The 23,824-nt window shown below is 39.0% G+C and overlaps 3 protein-coding genes across 3 annotated transcripts; all 3 read left to right on the top strand.

Annotated features, from left to right (window-relative positions):
- Positions 1-174: 174 nt before the first annotated feature.
- On the top strand, positions 175-12,484 carry LOC110380405 (protein ERGIC-53). Its single transcript, XM_064042081.1, has 12 exons — positions 175-394; positions 4,602-4,756; positions 5,403-5,575; positions 5,958-6,073; positions 6,625-6,792; positions 7,328-7,440; positions 8,100-8,228; positions 8,604-8,702; positions 9,209-9,294; positions 9,712-9,864; positions 10,369-10,497; positions 11,016-12,484. Exons 1-12 carry the CDS (start codon positions 229-231, stop codon positions 11,050-11,052), a joined length of 1,524 nt encoding a protein of 507 aa, XP_063898151.1. The 5' UTR covers positions 175-228; the 3' UTR covers positions 11,053-12,484.
- Positions 12,485-13,678: 1,194 nt separating this feature from the next.
- Positions 13,679-16,879, top strand: LOC110380419 (cytochrome P450 6B6-like). Its single transcript, XM_049843634.2, has 3 exons — positions 13,679-13,796; positions 14,880-16,316; positions 16,469-16,879. Exons 2-3 carry the CDS (start codon positions 14,954-14,956, stop codon positions 16,645-16,647), a joined length of 1,542 nt encoding a protein of 513 aa, XP_049699591.2. The 5' UTR covers positions 13,679-13,796; positions 14,880-14,953; the 3' UTR covers positions 16,648-16,879.
- Positions 16,880-19,312: 2,433 nt separating this feature from the next.
- Positions 19,313-22,448, top strand: LOC110380413 (cytochrome P450 6B6-like). The gene is made up of 3 exons (XM_049843625.2): positions 19,313-19,442; positions 19,879-21,289; positions 21,643-22,448. Exons 2-3 carry the CDS (start codon positions 19,927-19,929, stop codon positions 21,819-21,821), a joined length of 1,542 nt encoding a protein of 513 aa, XP_049699582.2. The 5' UTR covers positions 19,313-19,442; positions 19,879-19,926; the 3' UTR covers positions 21,822-22,448.
- Positions 22,449-23,824: the final 1,376 nt, after the last annotated feature.

Below are 23,824 nucleotides of genomic sequence, written 5' to 3'. Positions count from 1 at the left end.
ATCATCATTTATGGTAGTTATGGTTATTATTTTACCTACTTTAATATATAACACTATTCGTGTACTTAATAAATTAATATTTACGAGCCTCATTTGATCAATGAATTATTTTAAGTAACTAAGCTGTATCCGAACGTATCTCAGCCGACGAATCACGGGCGATATTCGCGATCAACAATTTTTTTAATGTCTTGACGTGAGCGGGCACGGTTGCTGTAAGCCGTCGATATGTCGTTGATTAAATTAAATTTAGTTTTGTGCAGTGTAATATTATGCGTTTTGGTGTGCGTCAATACCCAGTCCGTACACAGACGTTTTGAATACAAATATTCGTTTAAGCCGCCGTATTTAGCGCAAAAAGATGGATCCGTTCCATTCTGGGAGTACGGAGGCAGTAAGTATAACCTAATTTCTCATTATCTATCAATTATTAGCTCGTTTTAGACGTTTTAATTAAACGTATGAACTTCTTGTCTGCGTTTCTGTGTTTATGAATATTCATGTTATGTTATAAATAGTGAATAAAAAGGCTAAATCCGTTTGTTGTTTCGGTCCAGTCGACCTGACAGCGACACGTCAGTGAAAACTGTCAAGAGTGAGAGTGATAGAATTATACATTTACGTGTATGCTAGAAAGAGAGGTGCAATAGTTGCCAAGATGATGTTTTTTGGTTCCACGAAAGCAGTCGACACGGTTAAAAAGCTGAAATAATTTATGATAATATTAAATTAAATAGTCGTTATTGATATTGTAACGAGTTCGTTAATCGATATAATTATTCACACTAATAACATGTTCATACAACTTGATTTTATGGCATAAAGTCGTAATGATATGCATATTTTTTGTTTCTGTGTAATATTGATAAACTTTCTATTTAAAAAACGTGTCAGTCGCACACTGCAGCCTGTTATTATATCATTTCCACAGTAATTCCATGCAGTACATTGAAACCTGATTTCTCTTTATGGTGAATCTTACGGCATTCATTTATGTTTCATTCAGTTTTTATTGAAAATAATAAGAACTACCTTTATAAAATACAGCCTATGACTCTCCCAAATAACATAGCTTCCATTGATACTAAAAAAACAGTAGAACCAGAAATTACCCTTTGCAGACACACAAAACTTTGCCTTTATAATTTCTAACTTACTTATTACTTAACATAATTATATTAGCATAGAAAAATAGCAGTAAATTAAAAGATATATATTTATTGTTATAGACCTAGATAAGATAGTTCACACCTAAAGGGATGAGGTTTAAATTCCTCATATTGATAAGCTTGAGCTATCATTTTATTACTAGCTTCTGCCTACAGAATTATTCAATAATTATAATAGTTACACTCAGGGAAAATGTGTATTAGTCAAGAAATGATCATAGTCAGTAGCTGGGGAAGTACATATATTTGTTCCTAAACTACGTGACAATTTAGTCAAGAAGAAAATACAGTTATTCATATAGATTCTATCACACACACATAGTAGCATAGAGGCATCAAAGTATCACCGAGGCACAGGCAGTAGTCCCTACGGGACGCAGGTGAAACCGCAAGAAACCAGCTAGTAGCTTGAAAATCCAAGATCATTCCTCCTCGCTTTCATTTAAAGTACTTAAACTGGAACTACTGTAAAAAAGTAAAACCTTGGATCACATAAGTTTAGTATTTTATAAATAACATACCAACCATGACAAATTCACATTACCTAGTACTCGGAATTCTTGTACATATCACCGATAATGTAACATAGCTGTAAGTCTGCAATTGGAGTAAAAAAGTACATTATATACTTGCTTAATATGCATTTAAATTGAAAACATTGATAGTGCCAACTTGGTGATTTGCAGAGCTGAAGTATTGTGAAATGCTACATCAGATATTTTTTTAATTAGTTCAAATATAAGTATGCACATGTTTGAATAAAATCTGTTAGGATTTATTACGCTTGTCAGACTGGTTTTTTGGCTGTTTTGGAAGGCATGTTAAATTGGACAATACCAGATGACCGGCTGCAATTTGAACCCCCTTGACAGTTGTTTCAATTAGAAACCGTTGAGTCTGACAACGATTCTTACAGGTATCCAGTTGGACTGGAAGGCAACCCCAATGTTGGGAAAAGGCTAGGCAGATGAGGATTTTAAGCTTGAGAAAAAATAAATTCACTGTTGTGAAGCCTAAATCGACGTCAAATTAGACACTGAATTTGTATATTCCTTTACTCACTTACAACCTGTAGGTAGTTCATGATATTATCTGAACACTAATAAATGGATTTAGATATAAACATATTTTATTGTCACACTGTATATCTTTGTAGCATATTGATTGGAATATGAATGACCTACAGAGGTAACGGTTTAAAAAAATACACGACTTCACGCTTATTTTTCGAAAAGGTGCAGACCTAACACCGCACCTTTAAAAATCAAAATTACTAAAGAAAGCTTCCGAAACACTCCCCCTTTCACTACTTTCTGTATTTTTCACTTCACTCTCTGCTATCACTGACAATAATGAAGTTCTCGCCGATGTTCACGGCAGAAAAAATCACTAATCAAGGGGCTGACTCTGTTTATCTAAACCCACTATAAATCATAGTAGCGCATCTATTTATCTAATATCTGTACCTACTAAAGTAATATTGGTATTTTTATTCAAGACTGTACTCTGTAACTACATACGTAACCAATTCCATTTTTTTTGTATTTTATTTTGTTTAAAATAAGTAACTTATTAGTTATTCCTACCTAAACAGTCTATCATAGAAGTAAAACCGGGAACAGAAGCCATAACTGATAACATTCCGAACGAAATACAATCCGTATTGAATATATTGATAAACTACCATAATAAAGATAACATTTAGCTTACCGAGTTTATGTAATCGATATGTATCGATATTATTTATTAGCTTCCTAATACAACTATATTTTTCATTTGCCTAGTGGTCGCAAGCGTACTTAGCACGCATCTCGGGTTCGATTCCCGGGGCGGTCCGAAATCGCTCTGTGAGTTTTAGAAACTTTCACAAAGCAGTCCGTAGCCTGGAAGTTGGTGATTGATTCACTCGTGTATCGGAGAGCACGTAAATGTCGGTCCTGCTTGTAATCTCTCTTCTATCGTTTCGGATTGCCGTCCCATCGGGCTATGAGAGTGAAGGAATAGTGAGTGCACCTCAGTGTCTGCGCAAATGCTCGTGCACTATAATATGTCCTGCGCAGCTGACTGTTCTCCTTATACTAAGACGCCATTATGTATTATTACAATCGATACTATTTACTAGTTTCCTCTTTCAATACAGTTGTTCATGACAAAACGCGGATGTTTGCTAATCCAACGAATTATCTGTTTGTCTGTAGGGTTTTCACGGTAAGACTAGTGAACCGGTTTAAATGACTTCGGCACACAGATAGAGAAAAGATATAGGCCATGGTTTACCCTAGTGTGGGAACTAGTAAACCGCGGGGAACAGCTGGTCCCTACTAATATTATAAATGCGAAAGTAACTCTGTCTGTCTGTCTGTTACGCTTTCACGTCTAAACCACTGAACTGGTTTTAATAAAATTAGGTACAGAGATAGAGTTGACCTTGAGAAAGAACATAGGATAGTTTTTATCCCGGACTTTTGAAGAATTCTCTTGGAAACGCGATGTAACCGAATTCCACGCGGGCGAAGCCGCGGGCGGAAGCTAGTTTTCTATAAAAATAAATAGGATTTCTAAAAATCCCTATTTCAATCTACATAATAATTAACTTTAATATTCAACCAGATATACCTATGTAGATCAAGCCCTCATCTAAGAGTAGACGAGAACTCATTATTCATTCAACATCTCTCAACTAGTTCATAAGAACATACATATGTATAAACTATTGTGTAGTTATAATAACTCTACATGACAATTCGTTGGCTGTCAATTTAATTAGCATAGTTTGTATAGATTTTAGATGTGTGAGGATTTTTTATCTATAGACACTGCCTTTTTGTTTCGAGTTTGTAAAGATATTTTTCGAAAAATCAATTTTCTTTTTATCGAGTGAGCTGCTGGTTTAACAAGCCCTAGTGTTATATTTGAAAATGCGATATATATTGCGTTAATATATTTTGCTAAAATAACGTCTGAAAAGTCTGAAGTGATTTAGGTACATAAAATGTAGATGAATGTTCATCAAGCCTATTTAACACTGAATCAATTTCTCAAATCGGTCCAGTAGTTCCTAAGATTACCGCTAAACAAACTAATAAACTCTTTAGCTTTACAATATTATCCAAACTAGAACCTTAAATATTACACGAGACAACCCCAAGAACGCCCCCTCCACCCTTCACTTCCTATATGTATATGTTTTTATCACGCTTATATTATCTTCACTTGTATATAAAATCTTGGAACCTTAATTTGACCCACTTCCCGGCCTTCGATTAAGATGAACGATTTTGTACACGTTCTGAGTTCTGATGACACAATACATGACTAGCTAAGAAATGTTACAAAAAGCGTGTATTTTAGTTTCTTAAACTGTTTCTTTTCTCATGATAAGAAGAAAGAATTCCATCAATCATGCTTACGCAAATTTTCTTCGTTTTTCAGATGCGATAGCGTCTGGTGAGAGCGTCCGACTGGCGCCGTCGCTGCGCAGTCAGAAGGGAGCCATCTGGTCGAAGCAGCCGCTCAACTTCGACTGGTGGGAGATCGACATCATGTTCAAGGTCACCGGCAGGGGACGGATAGGCGCTGACGGACTGGTAAGTGGGAAATACTGAAAAAAATATATTATATTCACATAAATAACTTATAGAGTCAGGAGCAGGTGGCTAAGTAGCAGAATATACAAACCGACCTCAAAGTTGAGCAAATCCTTGGCTTGGCGAGGTTATTTATATCACTTGCAAAAGACTCTGTTCGCTAAGTAGCCGGAAAAGAGCGTCTTCAGTCAGTTGACTTTAACTCAAAGGCCAGAAAATCTGACAAACAGTCTGACTGTAACGAGGTGGTCACTGTGGTCAGATAGGCAGTCTCTTGTGTGTGTCACACTTTTTAGACTTCAATCTTCATTGCGCCACTGAACACATGTCAAGAACTAATATCTGTACCCATACATATACCATATAGTTTATTGCATTCTATAATGTAAATAAGGTGGAAAATATTAAATGATTGTCACAATTATAGACCCTGATGGACACAGCAAAGTAGTCAGAGATATACATATGTTGTAGGTTCAGTCAGACATATCAGTAGCACTTTAGTATAATCATCGGCTAATATATTGAGCCCTGACCTTCACCTGCGCAGAAGCGATCCCCACTCTTCCGCCGAGTGCTCATTATCCGTGCCGATAACTATACTGTGTTCCCATCCTGATTCTAACCGTTTCCACCTTCATTCCAGGCGTTCTGGTACACGACTCAGCGCGGCGACTACACGGGCGAGGTGTTCGGCTCGTCGGACCGGTGGAACGGGCTCGCGGTCATCTTCGACTCCTTCGACAATGACAACAAGCACAACAACCCTTATATCATGGCTGTGCTCAATGATGGCACTAAGGTGTTTGATCATAAGAGGTGAGTGAGAGTTTTGAAGTACTAAATTCTAGGTAACTACTCTTGGCATGGGCAATTAGAAAAACCTGAATTGTTTTTCTGACATTCACAAGTGCTTGTAAAGGTTAAAATGAAATGATTTGACTTTGACTGGAGGAAAAGTTACAAAAAATATTGTTATACATATTCGCAATTTTTCACATGGTTTCACTCGTATTTCGGCTGATATTTTCCGTATCTAGATAAACAGTAGCCCATAGACTAGTCTTACTCGTGAAAGAAGCCATCTAACACTGAAATAATTTTTCAAATCGGTCTAGTAGTTCCTGTGATTAGTGCATTTAAACAAACAAATCTGTGCAAAATAGTCAAACAATTAACATCGATTTCCCTCGTCTTCCAGTGATGGATCACAGCAGCTCCTGTCAGGCTGTCTTCGCGACTTCCGTAACAAGCCGTTCCCGACTCGCGCCCGCATCGAATACTACCTCAACACCCTCACAGTGTACTTCCACAACGGTGAGTGTGTTCTGTGCAAAATATATCGCGTCTGTGCACAATAGACTGACGTAACAAGCCGTTCCCGACTCGCGCCCGCATCGAATACTACCTCAACACCCTCACAGTGTACTTCCACAACGGTGAGTGTGTTCTGTGCAAAATATATCGCGTCTGTGCACAATAGACTGACGTAACAAGCCGTTCCCGACTCGCGCCCGCATCGAATACTACCTCAACACCCTCACAGTGTACTTCCACAACGGTGAGTGTGTTCTGTGCAAAATATACCGCGTCTGTGCACAATATATTATGTCTGTGCAAAATATTTGGCACCTGTGCACAATAATCTGACGTAACACGTTGATCTAGACTCGCGAGCGCATCGAATTGTACGTAAATAACCGTATTTTGTGCCAAATATACCGCATCAAAGCACAATATATACTGCAAAATAATAATAATGTAGCAATGTACAAAAGACCATACATTATGTGCACACAAGCAAATTATATTTTTTGTTTAAAATATTTCTCTTTAAACTAGTTAAAAATACTTATATTTCCTTCCAGGCATGACAAACAATGAAGCAGACTACGAGCTATGTTTCCGCGCTGAGAATGTGGTGCTTCCGCGCGGAGGGTTCCTCGGGCTGTCCGCGGCTACGGGCGGACTGGCGGACGATCATGACGTGATTCATTTACTCACTACCTCGTTACACGCGCAACAGCAACAGAGCGGTTAGTTGACAGTCATTAGTACACTTAGTTAAATTAAGAGGGCAAATGGTCCTATCATCTACTCTAAGCATATTTTCGATTTTCTCTCTTATAATTTTTGGCAATATTTTTTTTTATTTACTTTTCGCTCTACGGTAGGACAAAGAACAAAACAATTTATATAACATGCTAGTTTTTACCTGCGGTAACACCCACGTTTCGGAGGACTTATCAGTACAAACGTATGAAAATAAGCTATACTATATGGGCCTTTAATGCCTGTTTTGAATAAATAAATAAAAATTACTGCCAAGTTTCAAACAAACTCCCAAACTTTGTATATACACATGTATATATATGTAAACTATGTTGGTCTTACAAACATGTGTCAAACACTTGTCCAAAAAAAGTGTTGCTGCAAAATGGACCTTATTTCAACGTTATAATCTGTCATTTTTTTAGACAAGTGTTAAACTGACGTTTAAAAGTTTTTGTGGTATGACGGTGTATGTTTATAATATTACTGTAATTTATAAAATGTTGTATAATTATGCAGGAGGTCAGCAAATGAGCTCTGACGAGCAGCAGAAGCTGTCACAGGAGTATCAGGAGTATCAGAAGAAACTCGAGCAGCAGAAGGAGGACTACAGGAAGGAGCATCCTGATGAGGTACGGGATCCCACCATATTTTAGTACAAGTTCACCACAACAGTATAAACGTCCGTCTTCTCCATGGAGAACAAAATGACTAGCGGAGACGTCAGAAAGCATTTTTTTAAAGAAACAACCCGCATTTTTGTCGCCAAAATTTGAGTGTTCAGGGGACGAGGAACGCTACTAACTCCGTCTTCACACGCCTTCTATGGAACCCGCCTATTTTTTTTTTTTCAAAATCATATCACCATCTACCAAGTGGGACTAATCTGTCAAAAATTGGTCTTGATTTGTCAGGGAACCTGAACGTCTCGTTGCTTCTAGTTACTGATCAGGCCTACCTGTCAGACTTACTGGCTTCTGACTACCCGTAACGACTGCCAAGGATGTTCAATGACAGCCGGGACCTACAGTTTAACGTGCCATCCGGGACACAGTCATTGGTGTCTAAGTTATGCTTCGAAAGTACATACAAACTTAGAAAAGTTGCATTGGTATTTGCCTGACTAGGAATCGAACCCGCGCCCTCAGAGGCTGGTTCTTTGCCTACTAGGCCACCACGACCTTCCTCCGTTCACACACCCCATTATATATCTACCATTCACATAGTATTAATGTTTCAAATTACATAAAATCTATATTTTTCTTACACAAAATCCCCGGTATGTGTGCAGGTGCGTGACAAGGACGGCGAGTTCGAGGACTGGTTCGAGTCGGACGCGCAGAGGGAGCTGCGGCAGATCTTCCAGGGACAGGGACAGATACACGACATACTCAGGGATCTTAACAAGAAGGTCGATGAGGTGAGATAATATGGTTTATTATTCCGTTATTGATTAATTTGATACCCGAATTGTAGGATAAAATTAAAAATGGATGACCATCACTGCACAGTTTCATCACATTTGTAAGGTATCTGCATATTTTAGTAAACCACAATTAATAGAAAGTTGTAGTAAATAAACTGGACTCAAGAACTATCTCTATAATTGATCGATTATTGTGTCAATTATTATCTATTGGTAATACGAATCGACTAATGTAAAAATATACATATGAAAAAACTTTTATTATCCAAAAAAAACGATATAAGTAACTGCCTTCAGACATTTATCCAGTTATAACATTAGCAAGAATTTTCCCACTTAATGTAATAATAATGATTATGTATGTCACAGGTGATAGGCAAGCAGATGAACTCGCTGTCGATGCTGACGGCGGTGTACGGACACACGCAGGGACAGCCCATACAGCCCGGCGCTGCGCCGCCGCAACAGGTGAGGTAGACAGAGTGTTACAGGGTCTAATAGAGACCTTATAGGGTCCTAATGAGTCCTTATGGGCTCTAAAAATAGATTCTCAGGGTATAACAGTGATATTCAGGATTCAACAGAGATCTACTGAGTGTAATAGAGACTTACGGAATCTAAAAGTTTATCAGAGGCCCTACAGCCTCCCAACGGGATAGCATGCAAACTGAATTACAAATGTACAAACCCTCGAATTTAACTGAGGATTACAGACTGTGTCCAAATGGGATCTATAAGGGTCCAAAAAGGGACCTACAGAGTCCTACAGAGACCTACAGGGGACCTTCAAGATTCAGTAACTACCATAACAGACTTTCAAAAAGGTGTCTTAGGGAGAACTGATCTACACGACACTCCAAGTGGCACACTAGTACTCATTTACATCCTGGTAGAAACCGACACCAACACAGTTGTGTAAAGGCTAGGTAGATGATAAATATACAAATTATTAACAGCTTATATAATGTTTGTAGATGCCGACGCTGCCGATCGGTCGTCACGACTGGGACGCGCTGGTGGCCAACAATCAGATCATGATCAACACCATCGCTGAACTCAAGTGAGTCAAAACTATTTATTTTTAATTAATTAATGTATAAATAATTCCGGCACTGCTAATATTCGGCCATTAATTTAGTTACATTTTATAGGTTCTAGCAGTTTCACCCGCGTCCTGTGTTATGTTATTGACGTATCCGGATAAAATATTACCTATGTTATTCAGGTATAATGAAATTATTTTGCAAATCGGTTCAATAGTTTCGGAACTATTGGGGTACAAATAAATAAAATAATGACTCCTTTTTTTATTCTAGTACAACGTGCACTCGGATAAAATGCTTTCCTTGATAATTGGCCATGTAATACTAAACAATTTTTTATATTGGTCTAGTATTACCTGATATTAGCACATTCAATACAAACAGCTTTATATCATTTGATATACACTAATATAAACGTTATTCTTCTCCCACAGAGGGTTCATAATCGACGTGTCCCGCAAATCAGACTCTTTAGCCGCCGCGACCGGCGCCGGCGCGGCCGGTGCTGGAGCCTCACCACAGTTCCTCAACGAGCTGCGTGACAGCATGCAGCAGGTTAAGGCCACTGTTACTGGAGTGGCGCAGAGGTGAGGACGAGATAATACATTTTAACAGATACATAACATAACTGTTTAATGTAAATTATAACAATTTTAGAATTTATTTAATTTGAGATGACATAGACTACTAGAGCTTATTAAAGGGGTTTTTATATAATAAAACCTGATGCTCACTCTATAACCAGTCAGATTTCATAGCATAGAATTGGCAAAAGTTTATCAGTATTTGTACTGTATAAACAACGCAGAATACTCTCCAGATTAAGGACATGAGGTAATTACATGAAGACTCAAATAAATAAATACGTATGTTCTTCAAACCTTATACTTAAAATCTTAAACAAAATATTAACGAGGTTATAATATTTTATCAATAAACATTGAATATTTGTTGAAAAACACTGTCAAGGTAGAATTAATCGATTTTCATTTTCTTACCAAATTTTGAGCACATCACTCGAAATATCACATTGATATGCCACAAAGGCATCATTAAAACATCATCAACTTAACCAACACTCCCCTCCACAGGTTAGCAACGCAACAGCCGCAGGTAGCGGGCATGTCGGCGTGCCCCGACGTGAGCTGCGTGAGCTTCACCGGGCTGCTGGTCGTTGTAGCCGCTCAGCTCGCGCTCATGCTCATATACGCCATGTATAAGTGAGTATTACGGTTCTCTTCATATATTAATACTGTTGATGTCCTCCTAGCCGATCATTCACACGGCGGCTGTCCTCATATAAGGTGATCAGCCAGCTGCGCAGGACATATTATAGTGCACGAGCATTTGCTTGGAATCTCTATTCCTTCACTCTCATAGCCCGATGGGACGGCAATCCAACACCACAGGAGAGAAATTAGATATAAATAATACTAGCTATTGCAGACAAAATATAGCTTATGTTACTCTGGGATACATACTTGTAAAATTTAAGCTTGAAAAAGTGAAATTTCAGCCTGCTTTGAATAAGTGACTGAAAATATATGTATACTGGGACAGTCAAACCGTCTAAACAAATTCAATTATTGCCAATGGACATTTTCACTTGAAAGACTGCTCCCATCCGGGAAAAACAATGTTATTGAAATGTGGACTTTAAGTATTGTTAATTAGATATACTTTGCATTGACGACATGACAGTCAACATCATATTAAAGCTACTTCATTTTGTTCACAGAGAAAGAAAAGAGGCGCAAGCGAAGAAATTCTTCTAAGCAGTTGTTAGTAGAACTCTCTAGGTGTCGCCACTGGTTTCATGTTATTGTCACGCGCCGCCCACAGATGGCGCTGTACACAATAAATGTCTAGTATTAGGCCGCGTCTACACGGGCAAAATTTTTCAGGGACCGCCAATTTTGCAGTAATGTATACCGGCTATATTTGCCAAACATTTTCGGTATGGCCATATATGACCGATATTGTTCGAGAGATCTTCAGCATCAGCTATTCTTTTGCAGACACATGGTTCAGCCATAAATTGCTCGGACGTCAATGTCCGTGAAATATTTTTGCAATAGTCAGATTTTTTTTTTGGCAACAAATGTACAATAGTGTAGCCCGTTTAGACGCGCCCTTACTAAAGACTTACTATTTTTTTACGCCCTTATTATTTTGTAAAGACTCGGATACTTCCTCTTTCGGTTACACAGTTTAAGCTGTAGCTAGAAAGAGGTAGAATCCACGAAATATATTTTCGTAAAATAATTTCCTATTTGTTTAAAAAAAAACTGTCTTATTTCTAAACTTTCCTCTATTATTTATTTTTTATAACTAATCATCCAAAATGTATGTACGCACATTAATTTCGCACTAAATTGGATATGTCTTATTTTGTTTGTAAGAGCAAGATTGTATGAAAGATTATTTTTGAATAATAATAAAAGTTCTTACGAATTCGGGGCGGGTGGTTCACTAGTACTGAATGTAGAAATAAATAATGCTGGGCTCGAAAATATACCTCTTAAGTATTATAAAGTTATGTATCAGATTTATTTCTATGTTCCAACAACTATTTATATTTATTTGACGCAGACTCAGAGCTAGTTTTATGCCAAGGAACTTATATGCGTGACTGGAGACTAACGCTAGAATATGATGTCCTCAAAAATGTTGTGATAATTTATGCTTATTATATGACGAAAAACTGTGTTCACATTGCACACACACGTGGAAGATTTATTATTTTCCCTATTATTAGTAGAAAAACACTGCTAGCCTCCAGTGAGACATGTATGTTTCTTGGAACGACAAAAAAATATAGCGCAAACATTTTTTTCTTAGTAGAAAATTAAAATGTCTAAACTTTACGCGTATTTTTGTTGTAGACTTCGCTTGCTCAAGTTAGTCTTTTTACAAACAAACATACTTAAATATAACTTAAGTGATGATCTCAAAATGTCACTAATTTTAGTCAATAACATGAAACCAGCGGAAAAATTCAATTTTTTTACCAATTTGAGTGCGAGATGCTCTTCCTGTACATAATAATATTTATATTTACTGTTCTGTTCGTCGATGTTTTTTCGTTTTTGTATTATTTTTCCAAGAAATTTGTTATTTTTCTATCGTATAGCTGATGTATCGGTCTCGCAGTGCGTGTGTGAATGTGTAAAAATGGTTGTAAGTAAAGATTATTTTTTGAGATTATGTCTTTGTGTTTTATTACTGTCTGTTTTACCTAAATCTACTTTACAATTATAATATAACCTACCCTACGACACTCAAAAACGTAGCTATCTAATGTGAAAATAAAATTGGCTCAGCAAATCTAGGCGGTACCCCTACAATGTCACAAACTTAAAAAACGTACTAAAATAGCAGGTTGTTGCCGTGTTAATTTTGCCGCCATCTTCCAGAGCCATGTTACGGTCTTTTTCCCCCTTTTAGTGTTTTCCATCTCCTTTATTGGAAATCGGTTAAAAATATGGACACTCAACACCTGTATGCCAAAGAAATGAAATAATACACAAGAGTTCTCTATACAACGCCATTTAATATCTCTTTTACTTACAAATGGTAGACAGCTACTATCAGTTATCTTATTTTACCGTATCTACATATAAATAGTTTTGCCACTGCGTAGACACGCGTCCAGAAGGCATATTTTATCCTTTTTTATCTGTAATTTGTTAGAAAATTATCAGAGACAAAAACTGTTCTTTGAACTTGAATCAATGCGTTGATGATCGCACTAAATAATCTAATTTAATTCGATAAGCGATTTATGATTTAGTAATGGTCATGAGTATTAGTTCGTCTATTATAACGTAGGTTCATTGTGATCTGAATTAAACGCTTATTATAGCTAAGACAATGGCGTCTCGTAACTAATTTCCGGGCACATCACTGCCCGCTGGTACTTAGTACCTAAAAACTAAAACTGGTTTCTGCGCAGAAGGGACTCTCGCAGAACTTTAGGCACCTAATACCAATTCACACCAAAACGGTCGCAAGCTCGACTGGGCGGGCAAAAATCGCTTTGCGGGTTTTAGGAACTTACACAGAATATTCCATTCCCGTGCATCGGAGAGCACATTAATGATCCTTAATGATCGACATGAATCCTGCGCCTGATCTCTTTCTGGTAGATTATCCGTTCCATCGCGCTATGAGAGTGAAGTAATAGTGAGTGCACCTGTGTCTGCACAAATGCTTGTGCACTATAATGTCTTGCGCAGCGTTTACGAAAATCGGCTTTGGACGCCATTGTATTATTTTAGGGTTTTATGTATTCAAAAATTTTCACATATTTCTGTTTCCTCAGGCGAAAAACTTCAGCATCATTTCCTTAAATATCGTAACCAAAAGCATAACAAATATTGTTAGCAATAATTAACTATGCGCATTGCATATATTGTTGTTTTGATCTGCTCTGCAAGTTAGTATAATCTCTATCCCACACGTGTGTGGTGCTCGTGTGCACCACGCATTATATATCTAGTGTTTTTTTATTGTTTTTGTAAGTATATCCTGTAAATAATCAAATTAATGTAAAATACAAATAGATACTCCACTTACTTAAAAATATTAAACGTCTCATCTCAAGGCATATTCATTTGCCAAATCTTCTTCCTCCTGCCCTGTTCCCAGTTTTATTTGGGGTCGGCGCAATATGTCATCCTCTTCCATTTTCCCCTGTCACTCGTCATACTGACACCATCTCACTCCCTTCTTATTCATGTCATCTTTCAGGCAATCCATCCATCATTTCTTAGGCCTTCCTCTCCTTCCATCTACATTCATACTTAGCACACACTTAAATAACAAGACATTATTAGGTAGATATCTTCCATAACAATGCATACCTAGCTTATTTATAATTAATTTTATTTTATTACTATAATGAGGAATCCAAGTACATACCTAATCGTAATTTTTTGCACAAAGCTCTAGACATACAGTGTCTTTAACCTTGTAAACACAAAAAAATTTAAAAACTATGCGTCCTTTAGTAACCAGTTTGCCGGTAATTCAAAAACTGCTTACCTACTTATATGACAACTACAAATTGAGCTTTGATCCTTTATAATTCTTCGAATAGTTGTCCATTCATAATGGGAACCTTATACCTACATTTTTGCAAAATAATATGCCAAATTAAGCTATCCAACTTAAATTGCCAATACGGAACCCATAGGGAGAGACTCCCCATACATCTTTGACACCAAAGTCTGTTTAAAGGTGAGAGAAGTCATCTCGAGGAAACTTGGACAATAAAATCTGAAATCAGCAATTCGCATACAACGCTGAATCCTTCTCTGTGTGAGAGGAGGCCGCAGCCCAGCAGTGGGACGATACAAAGGCTGATGATGAACAAGGCCTACGAACAGTATGTGTTCATCTTAAAATAAATTACTTACAAAGGTACATCAGTCGGATAATAATTATCTCGATCGTCACAATAAACAAGTTTGTGCAGTTTCATATTGACACTTGCAGTTATTACATTATCATTAGTGTTAATTCTCGAGTACTTTGCACTCACAATTACCCATTGAGCAGAACATCGAGATACGTAGTTACACATACGCGTGTGTTTCAGATAGCTGACAACTGCATCCGGGACTGGTGAAACTTCGAGTGCCTCTCAACTTTATCTATGTAGATCCGGCTACCATGATAACCATCGCCATAGTAGTGATTCTACTAATCTCCCTCTACTTTTATGGTACGCGGAATTTTAAGTACTGGGAGGTACGAGGCATCAAACATGACAAGCCGATCCCGCTCTTCGGGAACAATTGGCTTGGATTCACGTTCCGCGCCAGCATGACACAAGTAGCCAATGACTTGTACTGGAAGTATCCAAACGAACGAGTCGTGGGCTTCTTCCGCTCATCAAAACCTGAACTCATAATAAGAGATCCAGAAATCGCGAAACGACTTCTGATTTCTGATTTCGCTCATTTCTTCGAACGTGGGTTTACACCCCATAAGTCAGTGTTTGAGCCTTTGATGCAAAATCTCTTCTTCGCTGAAGGAGATCTCTGGAAGCTACTGCGACAGAGAATGACTCCTGCATTTACTTCGGGAAAGCTGAAAGCTATGTTCCCATTGATAGTTGAGAGAGCAGAGAAGCTGAAGTCTCGCGCGCTCGCCGCAGCAGCGCATGGCAAGTCCTTGGACGCGCGTGATCTGATGGCCAGGTACACTACCGATTTCATAGGAGCCTGCGGGTTTGGTCTAGACGCAGACACCCTCAACGAAGAAGACTCTCCATTCAGACAGCTCGGCATAAAAATTTTCAAAATGCAACCTAAAGAAGTAATTAAAGCTATTTTGAAGGACGTATTCCCGGATCTCTGTCAGAACTTGAAGATTTGGGCTCATGTGGAGAATGACGTCCAAGAACTGGTTGGACAAATATTGAGGAAGAGGGACTACAAGCCCAGTGGGAGAGGAGACTTCATTGACTTGATGCTAGAGTGCAAGATGAAAGGCACAGTGGTCGGCGAGTCTATTGAGTCGAGGAAGCCTGACGGATCCCCTGAAACAGCCAGCTTAGAGTTCAACGACGGAATAATAGCAGCTCAAGTGTTTGTATTCTTCGCAGCTGGGTTTGAGACGTCATCATCAGCTACCAGCTTCACTCTCCACCAGTTAGCGTACCACCAGGAGGTTCAGAAGAAAGCTCAAGAGGAGGTGGATCGCGTTTTAGCGAAACATGACGGCAAGCTGTCGTATGACGCAGTCAAGGAGATGAACTACCTCGAGATGGTGTTCAAGGAAGGTTTACGAATGTTTCCTTCGCTGGGCTTCTTACTGCGTCAGTGCACTCGACCGTACACCTTCCCAGAATTCAACATGACCATAGATGAGTCTGTCAGGGTGATGATCCCTCTGCAGTCCATGCATAACGATCCCAAGTACTTCCCGAACCCCGAGGTGTTCCGACCGGAGAGGTTTGCTCCGGAAGAATTTGACAATAAGAACAAATATGTGTTTTTGCCCTTTGGGATTGGACCGAGAGCTTGCATAGGTGAGACCTTACCTCATTTACCTTCTCTTTTTAACTTAATACGTAAACCTTTTCTATTTGTCTTCAACATTTTTACAAGATCAGAAGTTACTTTATCGAAATTAAGAATCAATACTGCAGCAAGGTCTATATTATTTGTTCTGTTTCCCCAGGTGAGCGTCTAGGTCTGATGCAGTCACTAGCAGGCCTGGCAGCGGTGCTATCCGCGTTCACAGTGGAGCCAGGGCCTGAGACCGTACGACACCCCATTGTAGACCCCGTGTCCAGCGTGGTGCAGGGCATCAAGGCAGGCCTACCGTTGATGTTCCGTCCGAGGAACAAAGTTGCTTGAACACTGATGAACTAGCTAATAATATTCATATATGTTTTAAATCTCAATTTAAGTTATGACTAATCTTAAGTTCTATAAGTATTTTAAAGATGATGTAAGAAAACAAATGATTCTCCATAATTCCCAAAATAAATCTCAGTAGTGTTACTCATTTCTCAGTTATTCATAATTATTTTTTTCAACTTTAATCTGTGAGAGTTGTATGCTTTTTATTGTGATAGTATATGACATATGTAGGTACCTATAATTACATAAATAAAACATGAATAAACCTGTTTCTTTTGTTTGTTTCTGCATAAAACGAGATAAGATTGCCACGACAAAATATTCACATAATGTTTAGCGTTATCAAATAAAAGATAAGGCTCATACAACACATTCACAGGACTAGGGAAACAATGGACTCAGTATTGTTCCCTGAGGTAAACCCTATTTTAAATGCTGTCTGGGGTCTTTGAACTGAGATCTAATATTCTCTTTTGATAGCTACGAGATACATATATTCTAGAGAATGAATAAATAGGAGTAATACAGTTGTGAGATAACAAACGTATTGTTATTTTCGGTAATTCACGTAATCGAATGCTTAACACAGGTTACTTTGGGAACCCTTTTCTTTCTTAATTCTTAAGTTCATTTGACTTTCATCGTTTAACGGCGGAATCAATTAAGATGAAATCGGGTTTGAGAGTAGATCGATCCTGGAAACGATTTCAGACAGATTTTTATCTTCTTCTTCCTCCTGCCCTGTTCCCAATTTTATTTGGGGTCGGCGCAATATGTCATCCTCTTCCATTTTCCCCTGTCACTCGTCATACTGACACTCACTCCCTTCCTATTCATGACATGACAGATTTTTATCCTGGTATGGGTATATCCTGGCAACAGGAAAGTAAGTATTTCAGAAGAAGATACGCAATATAACGGTGTTCTAACATAATGCCGATGAGTCGCAATTTGATACACCTACGTGGCTTGGCAACTGATTCATCAGTAATCTTTCTGTTTGTTATGAAATTGTAGGCACTTTGGACTTAAATGATAACATACCAAACAAAATGCCATCTCATTGTGATTTTCCCAAAACATAATGAGAACAGTTAAGCCTGAAATGACTCAGCAGGTACAAAGTCCGATCACTATAAAACATACTTTATGTAGATTTTATCATCAATCTATTAGCAATCAATCATGAATCCACGTGAATTGGACGTGAATTAGCATTGTTTAACAATGTGGCCACCTGTCTCTACCGATATTTGGTGCAAGCCTAACTCAAGGGATGGACTATGATCTTCATCTTCCTCCGTGGCGCTTTTCCTACCTATATAAGTCTAAGGTCTCTATGTATACCTAAGCCTAGAAATGCCTTACCAAAATTGTTTTTTTTTTATTAAATGTCCCATAGGAACCACATCACGCACCCGGATAAAAGGTAACCTATTGTCTTCCTTCTGATAAACGGGCTATCTAACGCTGAAATAATTCTTCAAATCAATCCCTCTACAGCTGTATAATATGACAAGCTTTTACCCGCAACTTTGTTTGCGAAGTTGAATGGCAAAGTTTCGAAATAATCTTGCATCCCCGTAACTATACACAAGTAAGGCCTTTTAGTTTTAAGTCCTTTTAGGCTCTTTTTTAAGATAGCAAAAGTCATCAATCCTGCCGTGGGTGAGCAGCGGTGAGCGAGTATCAAAAGTCTACTGACTAAACAACCATCGTATTCCTTCGAAGGCCATTTATGTACCAGGGCCGCGGTAACACTTTCGAACGAGCCTTGGCCCTACTGGGCCCCGCTGGGGTTTGCTAACACATCTTTGAGGAGTGCGTGGAACAACGCCCGCCGCCGACACGGGTCTGTCGTCTACACCGCCCACAGAACCACGCCTACGGTGGCCGGGAGCCACCTCGCGACACCTGGCGCCCATAGTGTCGCGAGAGGGGAAAACTCTCAGTCGTTCCGCCATCTCCTTCTCGAGCATGACTGCTTCGCAGAAGGAGGCGACGGCATCCCATTCCCTCTCGCCCCGGACCATGGCCTGAACCAGGGCCGGACGCGAGAGGTCGTCGCTGCCAAACCCTTTTAGGCCCTGGGTTGCATAGATATATCAGCCATCAATTCAACATCCTTTAACAAACTTTTGTATATACATAGATTATTGTAGGTAAGATTACTCACAATCTCGTATTAATCTTGTTTTTTTTGACCTAATAATAATAACTGCGCCACAGAATGGATGTATCTACAGAAGGCATACGTAATTGCAATCATCCACCAATGTTGCATCATGTAGTATTTTCAGACAAAAATCTAACAAGACTGGACAAGTGCTGGCCTCACGCGAAGGATTCCCCTAGATTTCCCGATTGTGATATGGGATTCCCCATGTTTCTAAAAAGTTCTAGGCTTTCCATTGCGCCTTCTTTGCTCACGAGATGAAAATTCGCCTTTTTACTGGGAAATCGTCAAATGACCCCTCCCGCTGTGGGTGCAGCGTCAGGAAGTGTCGAGACTCTTACCCGCCGTGTTCTTTCTGAAGGACTTCGTATACCGGGGCCGCGGTAATTCGCGCGATCAATCCGGCAGGCGGAGTTAGCCTTCTGTAATACTTATCGTGTGTCCCTATCTCATTGCGTATATACGAGGAGGTATATAAAACTGTTTCAGTATCTGTGTTGTGATTATAACAAGTTGGTTCATTAATTGTTCTCGCTTATTATTTAGTTAGTTACTGTCTTTGTTTTAATTATAGGTGCTAGTGTCTTACTAGTGTCGTGACTCGTGTTCCAAGGTAACTTATTTTCCTTGTATGTTTTGTGACTGTCCTCAGGCTTTAAGGGTCAAAAATTTACTCACAACAGTTTATTTATACATGTATGTAAAGCAATGCGGCTCACAACCCATAGTCAGACCGCTAAACCGGTTTTGTGGGAAAATGTCTTGTATTTAATTTTGTGTACATTGGTGTAGTAATCATAAATAACAAATTGATTCTCATTTCTTTGGCCATAGCTAGGAGTTTGTTTTTGTTTCGATTCTGAGGGTCAAAGGTTGCTATAAACAAGACATTTTTTGTGGAATCATTAATGTTATCATCTGTTTTTAAATAAAGGATTACTTAATCTAATCTTTGCAGACATTCATTAACTATTTGTGAAGGTTACGATAAGATACTGAAAGATTTAATTTATGATATCCTTATTAAAAAGTTCCACCTGTTGTTGCAGATATCCGCGAGTTAGTTGTGTGAGAGTCAGCGAGTGCCGCCAGCAACCATGATTACCCTTGCCATAATAGTGGTCCTGTTGATCTCCTTGTACCTCTACGGTACCAAGAATTTCAAATACTGGGAGAAAAGAGGAATCAAACATGACAAGCCGCTCCCGCTCTTCGGAAACAATATAAAAGGATATTTTTTCTATTCGAGTATGACACAAGTAGCCGACGAATTGTACTGGAAGTATCCCAACGAACGAGTCGTGGGCTTCTTCCGTGCCTCAGAACCTGAACTACTGATAAGAGACCCAGAAATCGCGAAGCGACTTTTAAGCAATGACTTTTCTCATTTCTTTCAACGAGGATTTACTCCTAACAAGACTGTGTTTGAACCAATGATGCAGAATCTCTTCTTTGCTGAAGGAGATCTCTGGAAGCTACTGCGACAGAGAATGACTCCTGCATTTACTTCGGGGAAGCTGAAAGCTATGTTCCCATTGATAGTGGAGAGAGCAGAGAGGCTGAAGACTCGAGCGCTCGCCGCAGCCGCGGATGGTAAGTCTTTGGACGCTCGTGATCTGATGGCCAGGTACACTACAGACTTTATAGGAGCCTGCGGGTTTGGTCTAGACGCAGACACTCTCAACGATGAAAACTCTCCATTTAGACAACTTGGTATCAACATTTTCAAACTAAAACCTATCGAGCTAGCGAAAATTGTTGTAAAGGAAATGTTTCCGGACCTGTGCCAGAACGTGAAGATTTGGACTCGTGTGGAGAAAGACATCAATGAGTTGGTCGGAGAGATAATGGCGAAAAGAAACAATAAGCCTAGTGGAAGAGGAGACTTCATTGATTTGATGTTGGAGTGCAAGATGAAAGGCACAGTGGTCGGCGAGTCTATTGAGACGAGGAAGCCTGACGGATCCCCTGAAACAGCCAGCTTGGAGTTCAACGACGGAATAATAGCAGCTCAAGTGTTTGTATTCTTCGCAGCTGGGTTTGAGACGTCATCATCAGCTACTAGCTTCACTCTCCACCAGTTAGCGTACCATCCAGAGGTTCAGAAGAAAGCTCAAGAGGAAGTGGACCGCATTTTAGCCAAACATGACGGCAAGCTGTCGTATGACTCCATCAAAGAGATGAACTACCTCGAGATGGCGTTCAAGGAAGGGTTACGAATGTTTCCCTCACTGGGTTTCTTACTGCGTCAGTGCACTCGACCCTACACCTTCCCAGAGTTCAATATGACCATCGATGAAACTTGCAAGATTCTGATTCCGCTGCAGTCTCTGCACAACGACCCCAAGTACTTCCCTAACCCTGAGGTGTTCCGGCCGGAGAGATTTTCTCCAGAAGAGTTCGATTCCAATAATAAGTTCGTCTATTTGCCGTTTGGACTAGGACCCAGAGCTTGCATAGGTGAGTGAATTATGTTTATTCAATGAGTGGTTTTATGACTCTCGTGTCGGACGTGTCGTTATGTGACCCCATGACCCTACCTACTGAGGGTGCAGCGTGTCCGACTACTGTGTTTGTCAGACTTTAACTGACTATTATTGTGCACCTGTTCCTTCTGTAGACCTTTGTGCACCAGGGCCAAGGTAACTATTTCTAAAAAACCCGTAGACTCGAAAGGACATCCCTGACGAATATAATTTTGAATTTGATTTTATTGACTTGCTTCCCAAATCGAGCTATTCCTTGTACACATGTGCCCCTAGTGGGTTTTAAGCGTTCACATGTTTTACAGAACTTTACTTTTTTCTCGGCAGGTGAGCGGCTAGGTCTGATGCAGTCTCTAGCAGGACTGGCAGCAGTGCTGTCCGAATTCACAGTGGAGCCAGCGCCCGAGACCCTACGGTACCCTGTGGTAGACCCTCAGTCCAGCATAGTGCAGAGTGTTCAAGGAGGCCTACCCCTTATGTTCCGCCCTAGGAAGAAGCTTGCTTGAAACCGACGAACTGAGTGACCTAATATTTCGTGTACATAATACAAGTTATTCATTTCCAAAGTGTTTGCATATGATTTGAGATAAGCCCTGAACTGAGCCTGTATCTTGGGCACCAATTACGAGTATTTCGCATAATTTGTTTGGTAAGATAGTGTTTTGATGCCTTATTACGACACTTTATGAGCGTAATATAGATACCTATGTCGCGTCGTTGAAATATTTCCGTGATAATAATATGCTATGCATATAAACCTTTACGTTGTATAAACTAGAAAAGTTATAAACCTAAAAAAAAGCATGTATTTATTATAAAAATCTACTATGGCTGTGGATTTACGTATAGTGTAATTTTTTTTAGCTTTACTTTATATAAAATTCTGTACAAAGTTTCGTTGAGCCCCCATCCCATGGGTAACTACTTCGTGCAACCGGATAAAAGTATACTGTGATAGGCTTTTCTCAAGAAATGGACTATCTTACATCGAACAAATACGAAATTAGTAAGATAAGCGCGTTGAACCAAAAAAAACAAACTCTTCAGCATTATATTTTTAGTGTAATTTGTAAATATTTTTAGCAGATAGGTAAACTTTTAAATGATCACAATAAATGTGTGTTTTTTACCTATGTATTGTTTTATTTAATATAATAAATACGGATATACCTACTACCTACTTTCCAAGAAGTCGGTTTAAAATATTTATTCATCACTAACTTTGCCCTGCAGTTTCTCCTGCTTCGCCAAGGTACTTCCCGCACCCGGGTAAAAAGTATCCTGTGAACCCAATCTACATCTGTGGTAAATTACAGCTTCTTTTGTTTAGCTGTTACTGATTGACGACCAAACATTCCAACGCAACGACCTTAACATTTATAATAGGGGCATTAGTGGGATTAAACATCCTTGGCAGTCGTTACGGGTAGTCAGAAGCCAGAAAGTCTGACACCAGTCTAACCAAGGGGTATCGGGTTGCCCGGGTAACTGGGTTGAGGAGGTCAGATAGGCAGTCGCTTCTTGTAAAGCACTGGTACTCAGCTGAATCCGGTTAGACTGGAAGCCGACCCCAACGTGATTGGGAAAAGGCTCGGAGGATGCATGAGTGGGATTAAACCAAACTAAATCCTTTTTACAGACACATCAACCTACCTCAATGAACTGACAACTATTTCAATCGATTCTGAACTTTATCACAATACTGGAAGGTTAATGTTCGATGTCCGTACCTCCCAGATATGTAGATATGTAGGTACTAGCAACACTCACCCCCAGATACTCCTTAAGGAACTGCTCCGAGCGATGCTCGTCCAGAAACAGAGAGTAGACTTTTCACGTCTTCCATGCTCACCTGTTAGCAAAACAATTATAATGTGTCTTTTATTCATCACTAGCTTTTGCCCGCGACTTCGTTCGCATGGAATAGTGACTTCCGGCATATTTTTGGTTTGACCAATAGATGGCGCTATATGTCCGGAATTTTATTTTTTTTTTTTTTTTGAAATAAAAACTATCCTATGTCCTTTCTCAAGTTCCAAACTATGTCTGTACCAAATTTCACACAAATCGGTTCAGTAGTTTAGGCGTGAAGAAAAGACAGACAGACAGAGTTACTTTCACATTTATAATATTAGTTAGGATATTAGTTAGGATGTACCTACCTACACTACATCGGAAAAAAATGCAGATGACTCTAAAAACGTATCTGAATGAAGTAAGCCGATTGAATTTGAATGCGTCAATAATTTGCACAATTAGTTAAGTAAATACCTAGGTAGGTACTCAGATAAATAATAATAGGTAAAATATTTAAGTAGGTTTTACTGATTGATAGATTGATTGGCCTTATTAATATATATAAAACTCATAAAACAGAAATTAATCTAACTGTAATCTAATAATCGGTAATCGATTACGAATAAAATGCAAGTTCATCCCTGAATTTACGTAGGCACTAAGAATATTGTGGTAGGTACCTAGGTATATTTCTAACTTATCCAGTAATAAC

Source organism: Helicoverpa armigera, chromosome 27 (genome assembly GCF_030705265.1).
Source record: "Helicoverpa armigera isolate CAAS_96S chromosome 27, ASM3070526v1, whole genome shotgun sequence".
Lineage (NCBI taxonomy): Eukaryota > Metazoa > Arthropoda > Insecta > Lepidoptera > Noctuidae > Helicoverpa > Helicoverpa armigera.
This window is presented reverse-complemented; position numbering and strand designations above follow the sequence as displayed.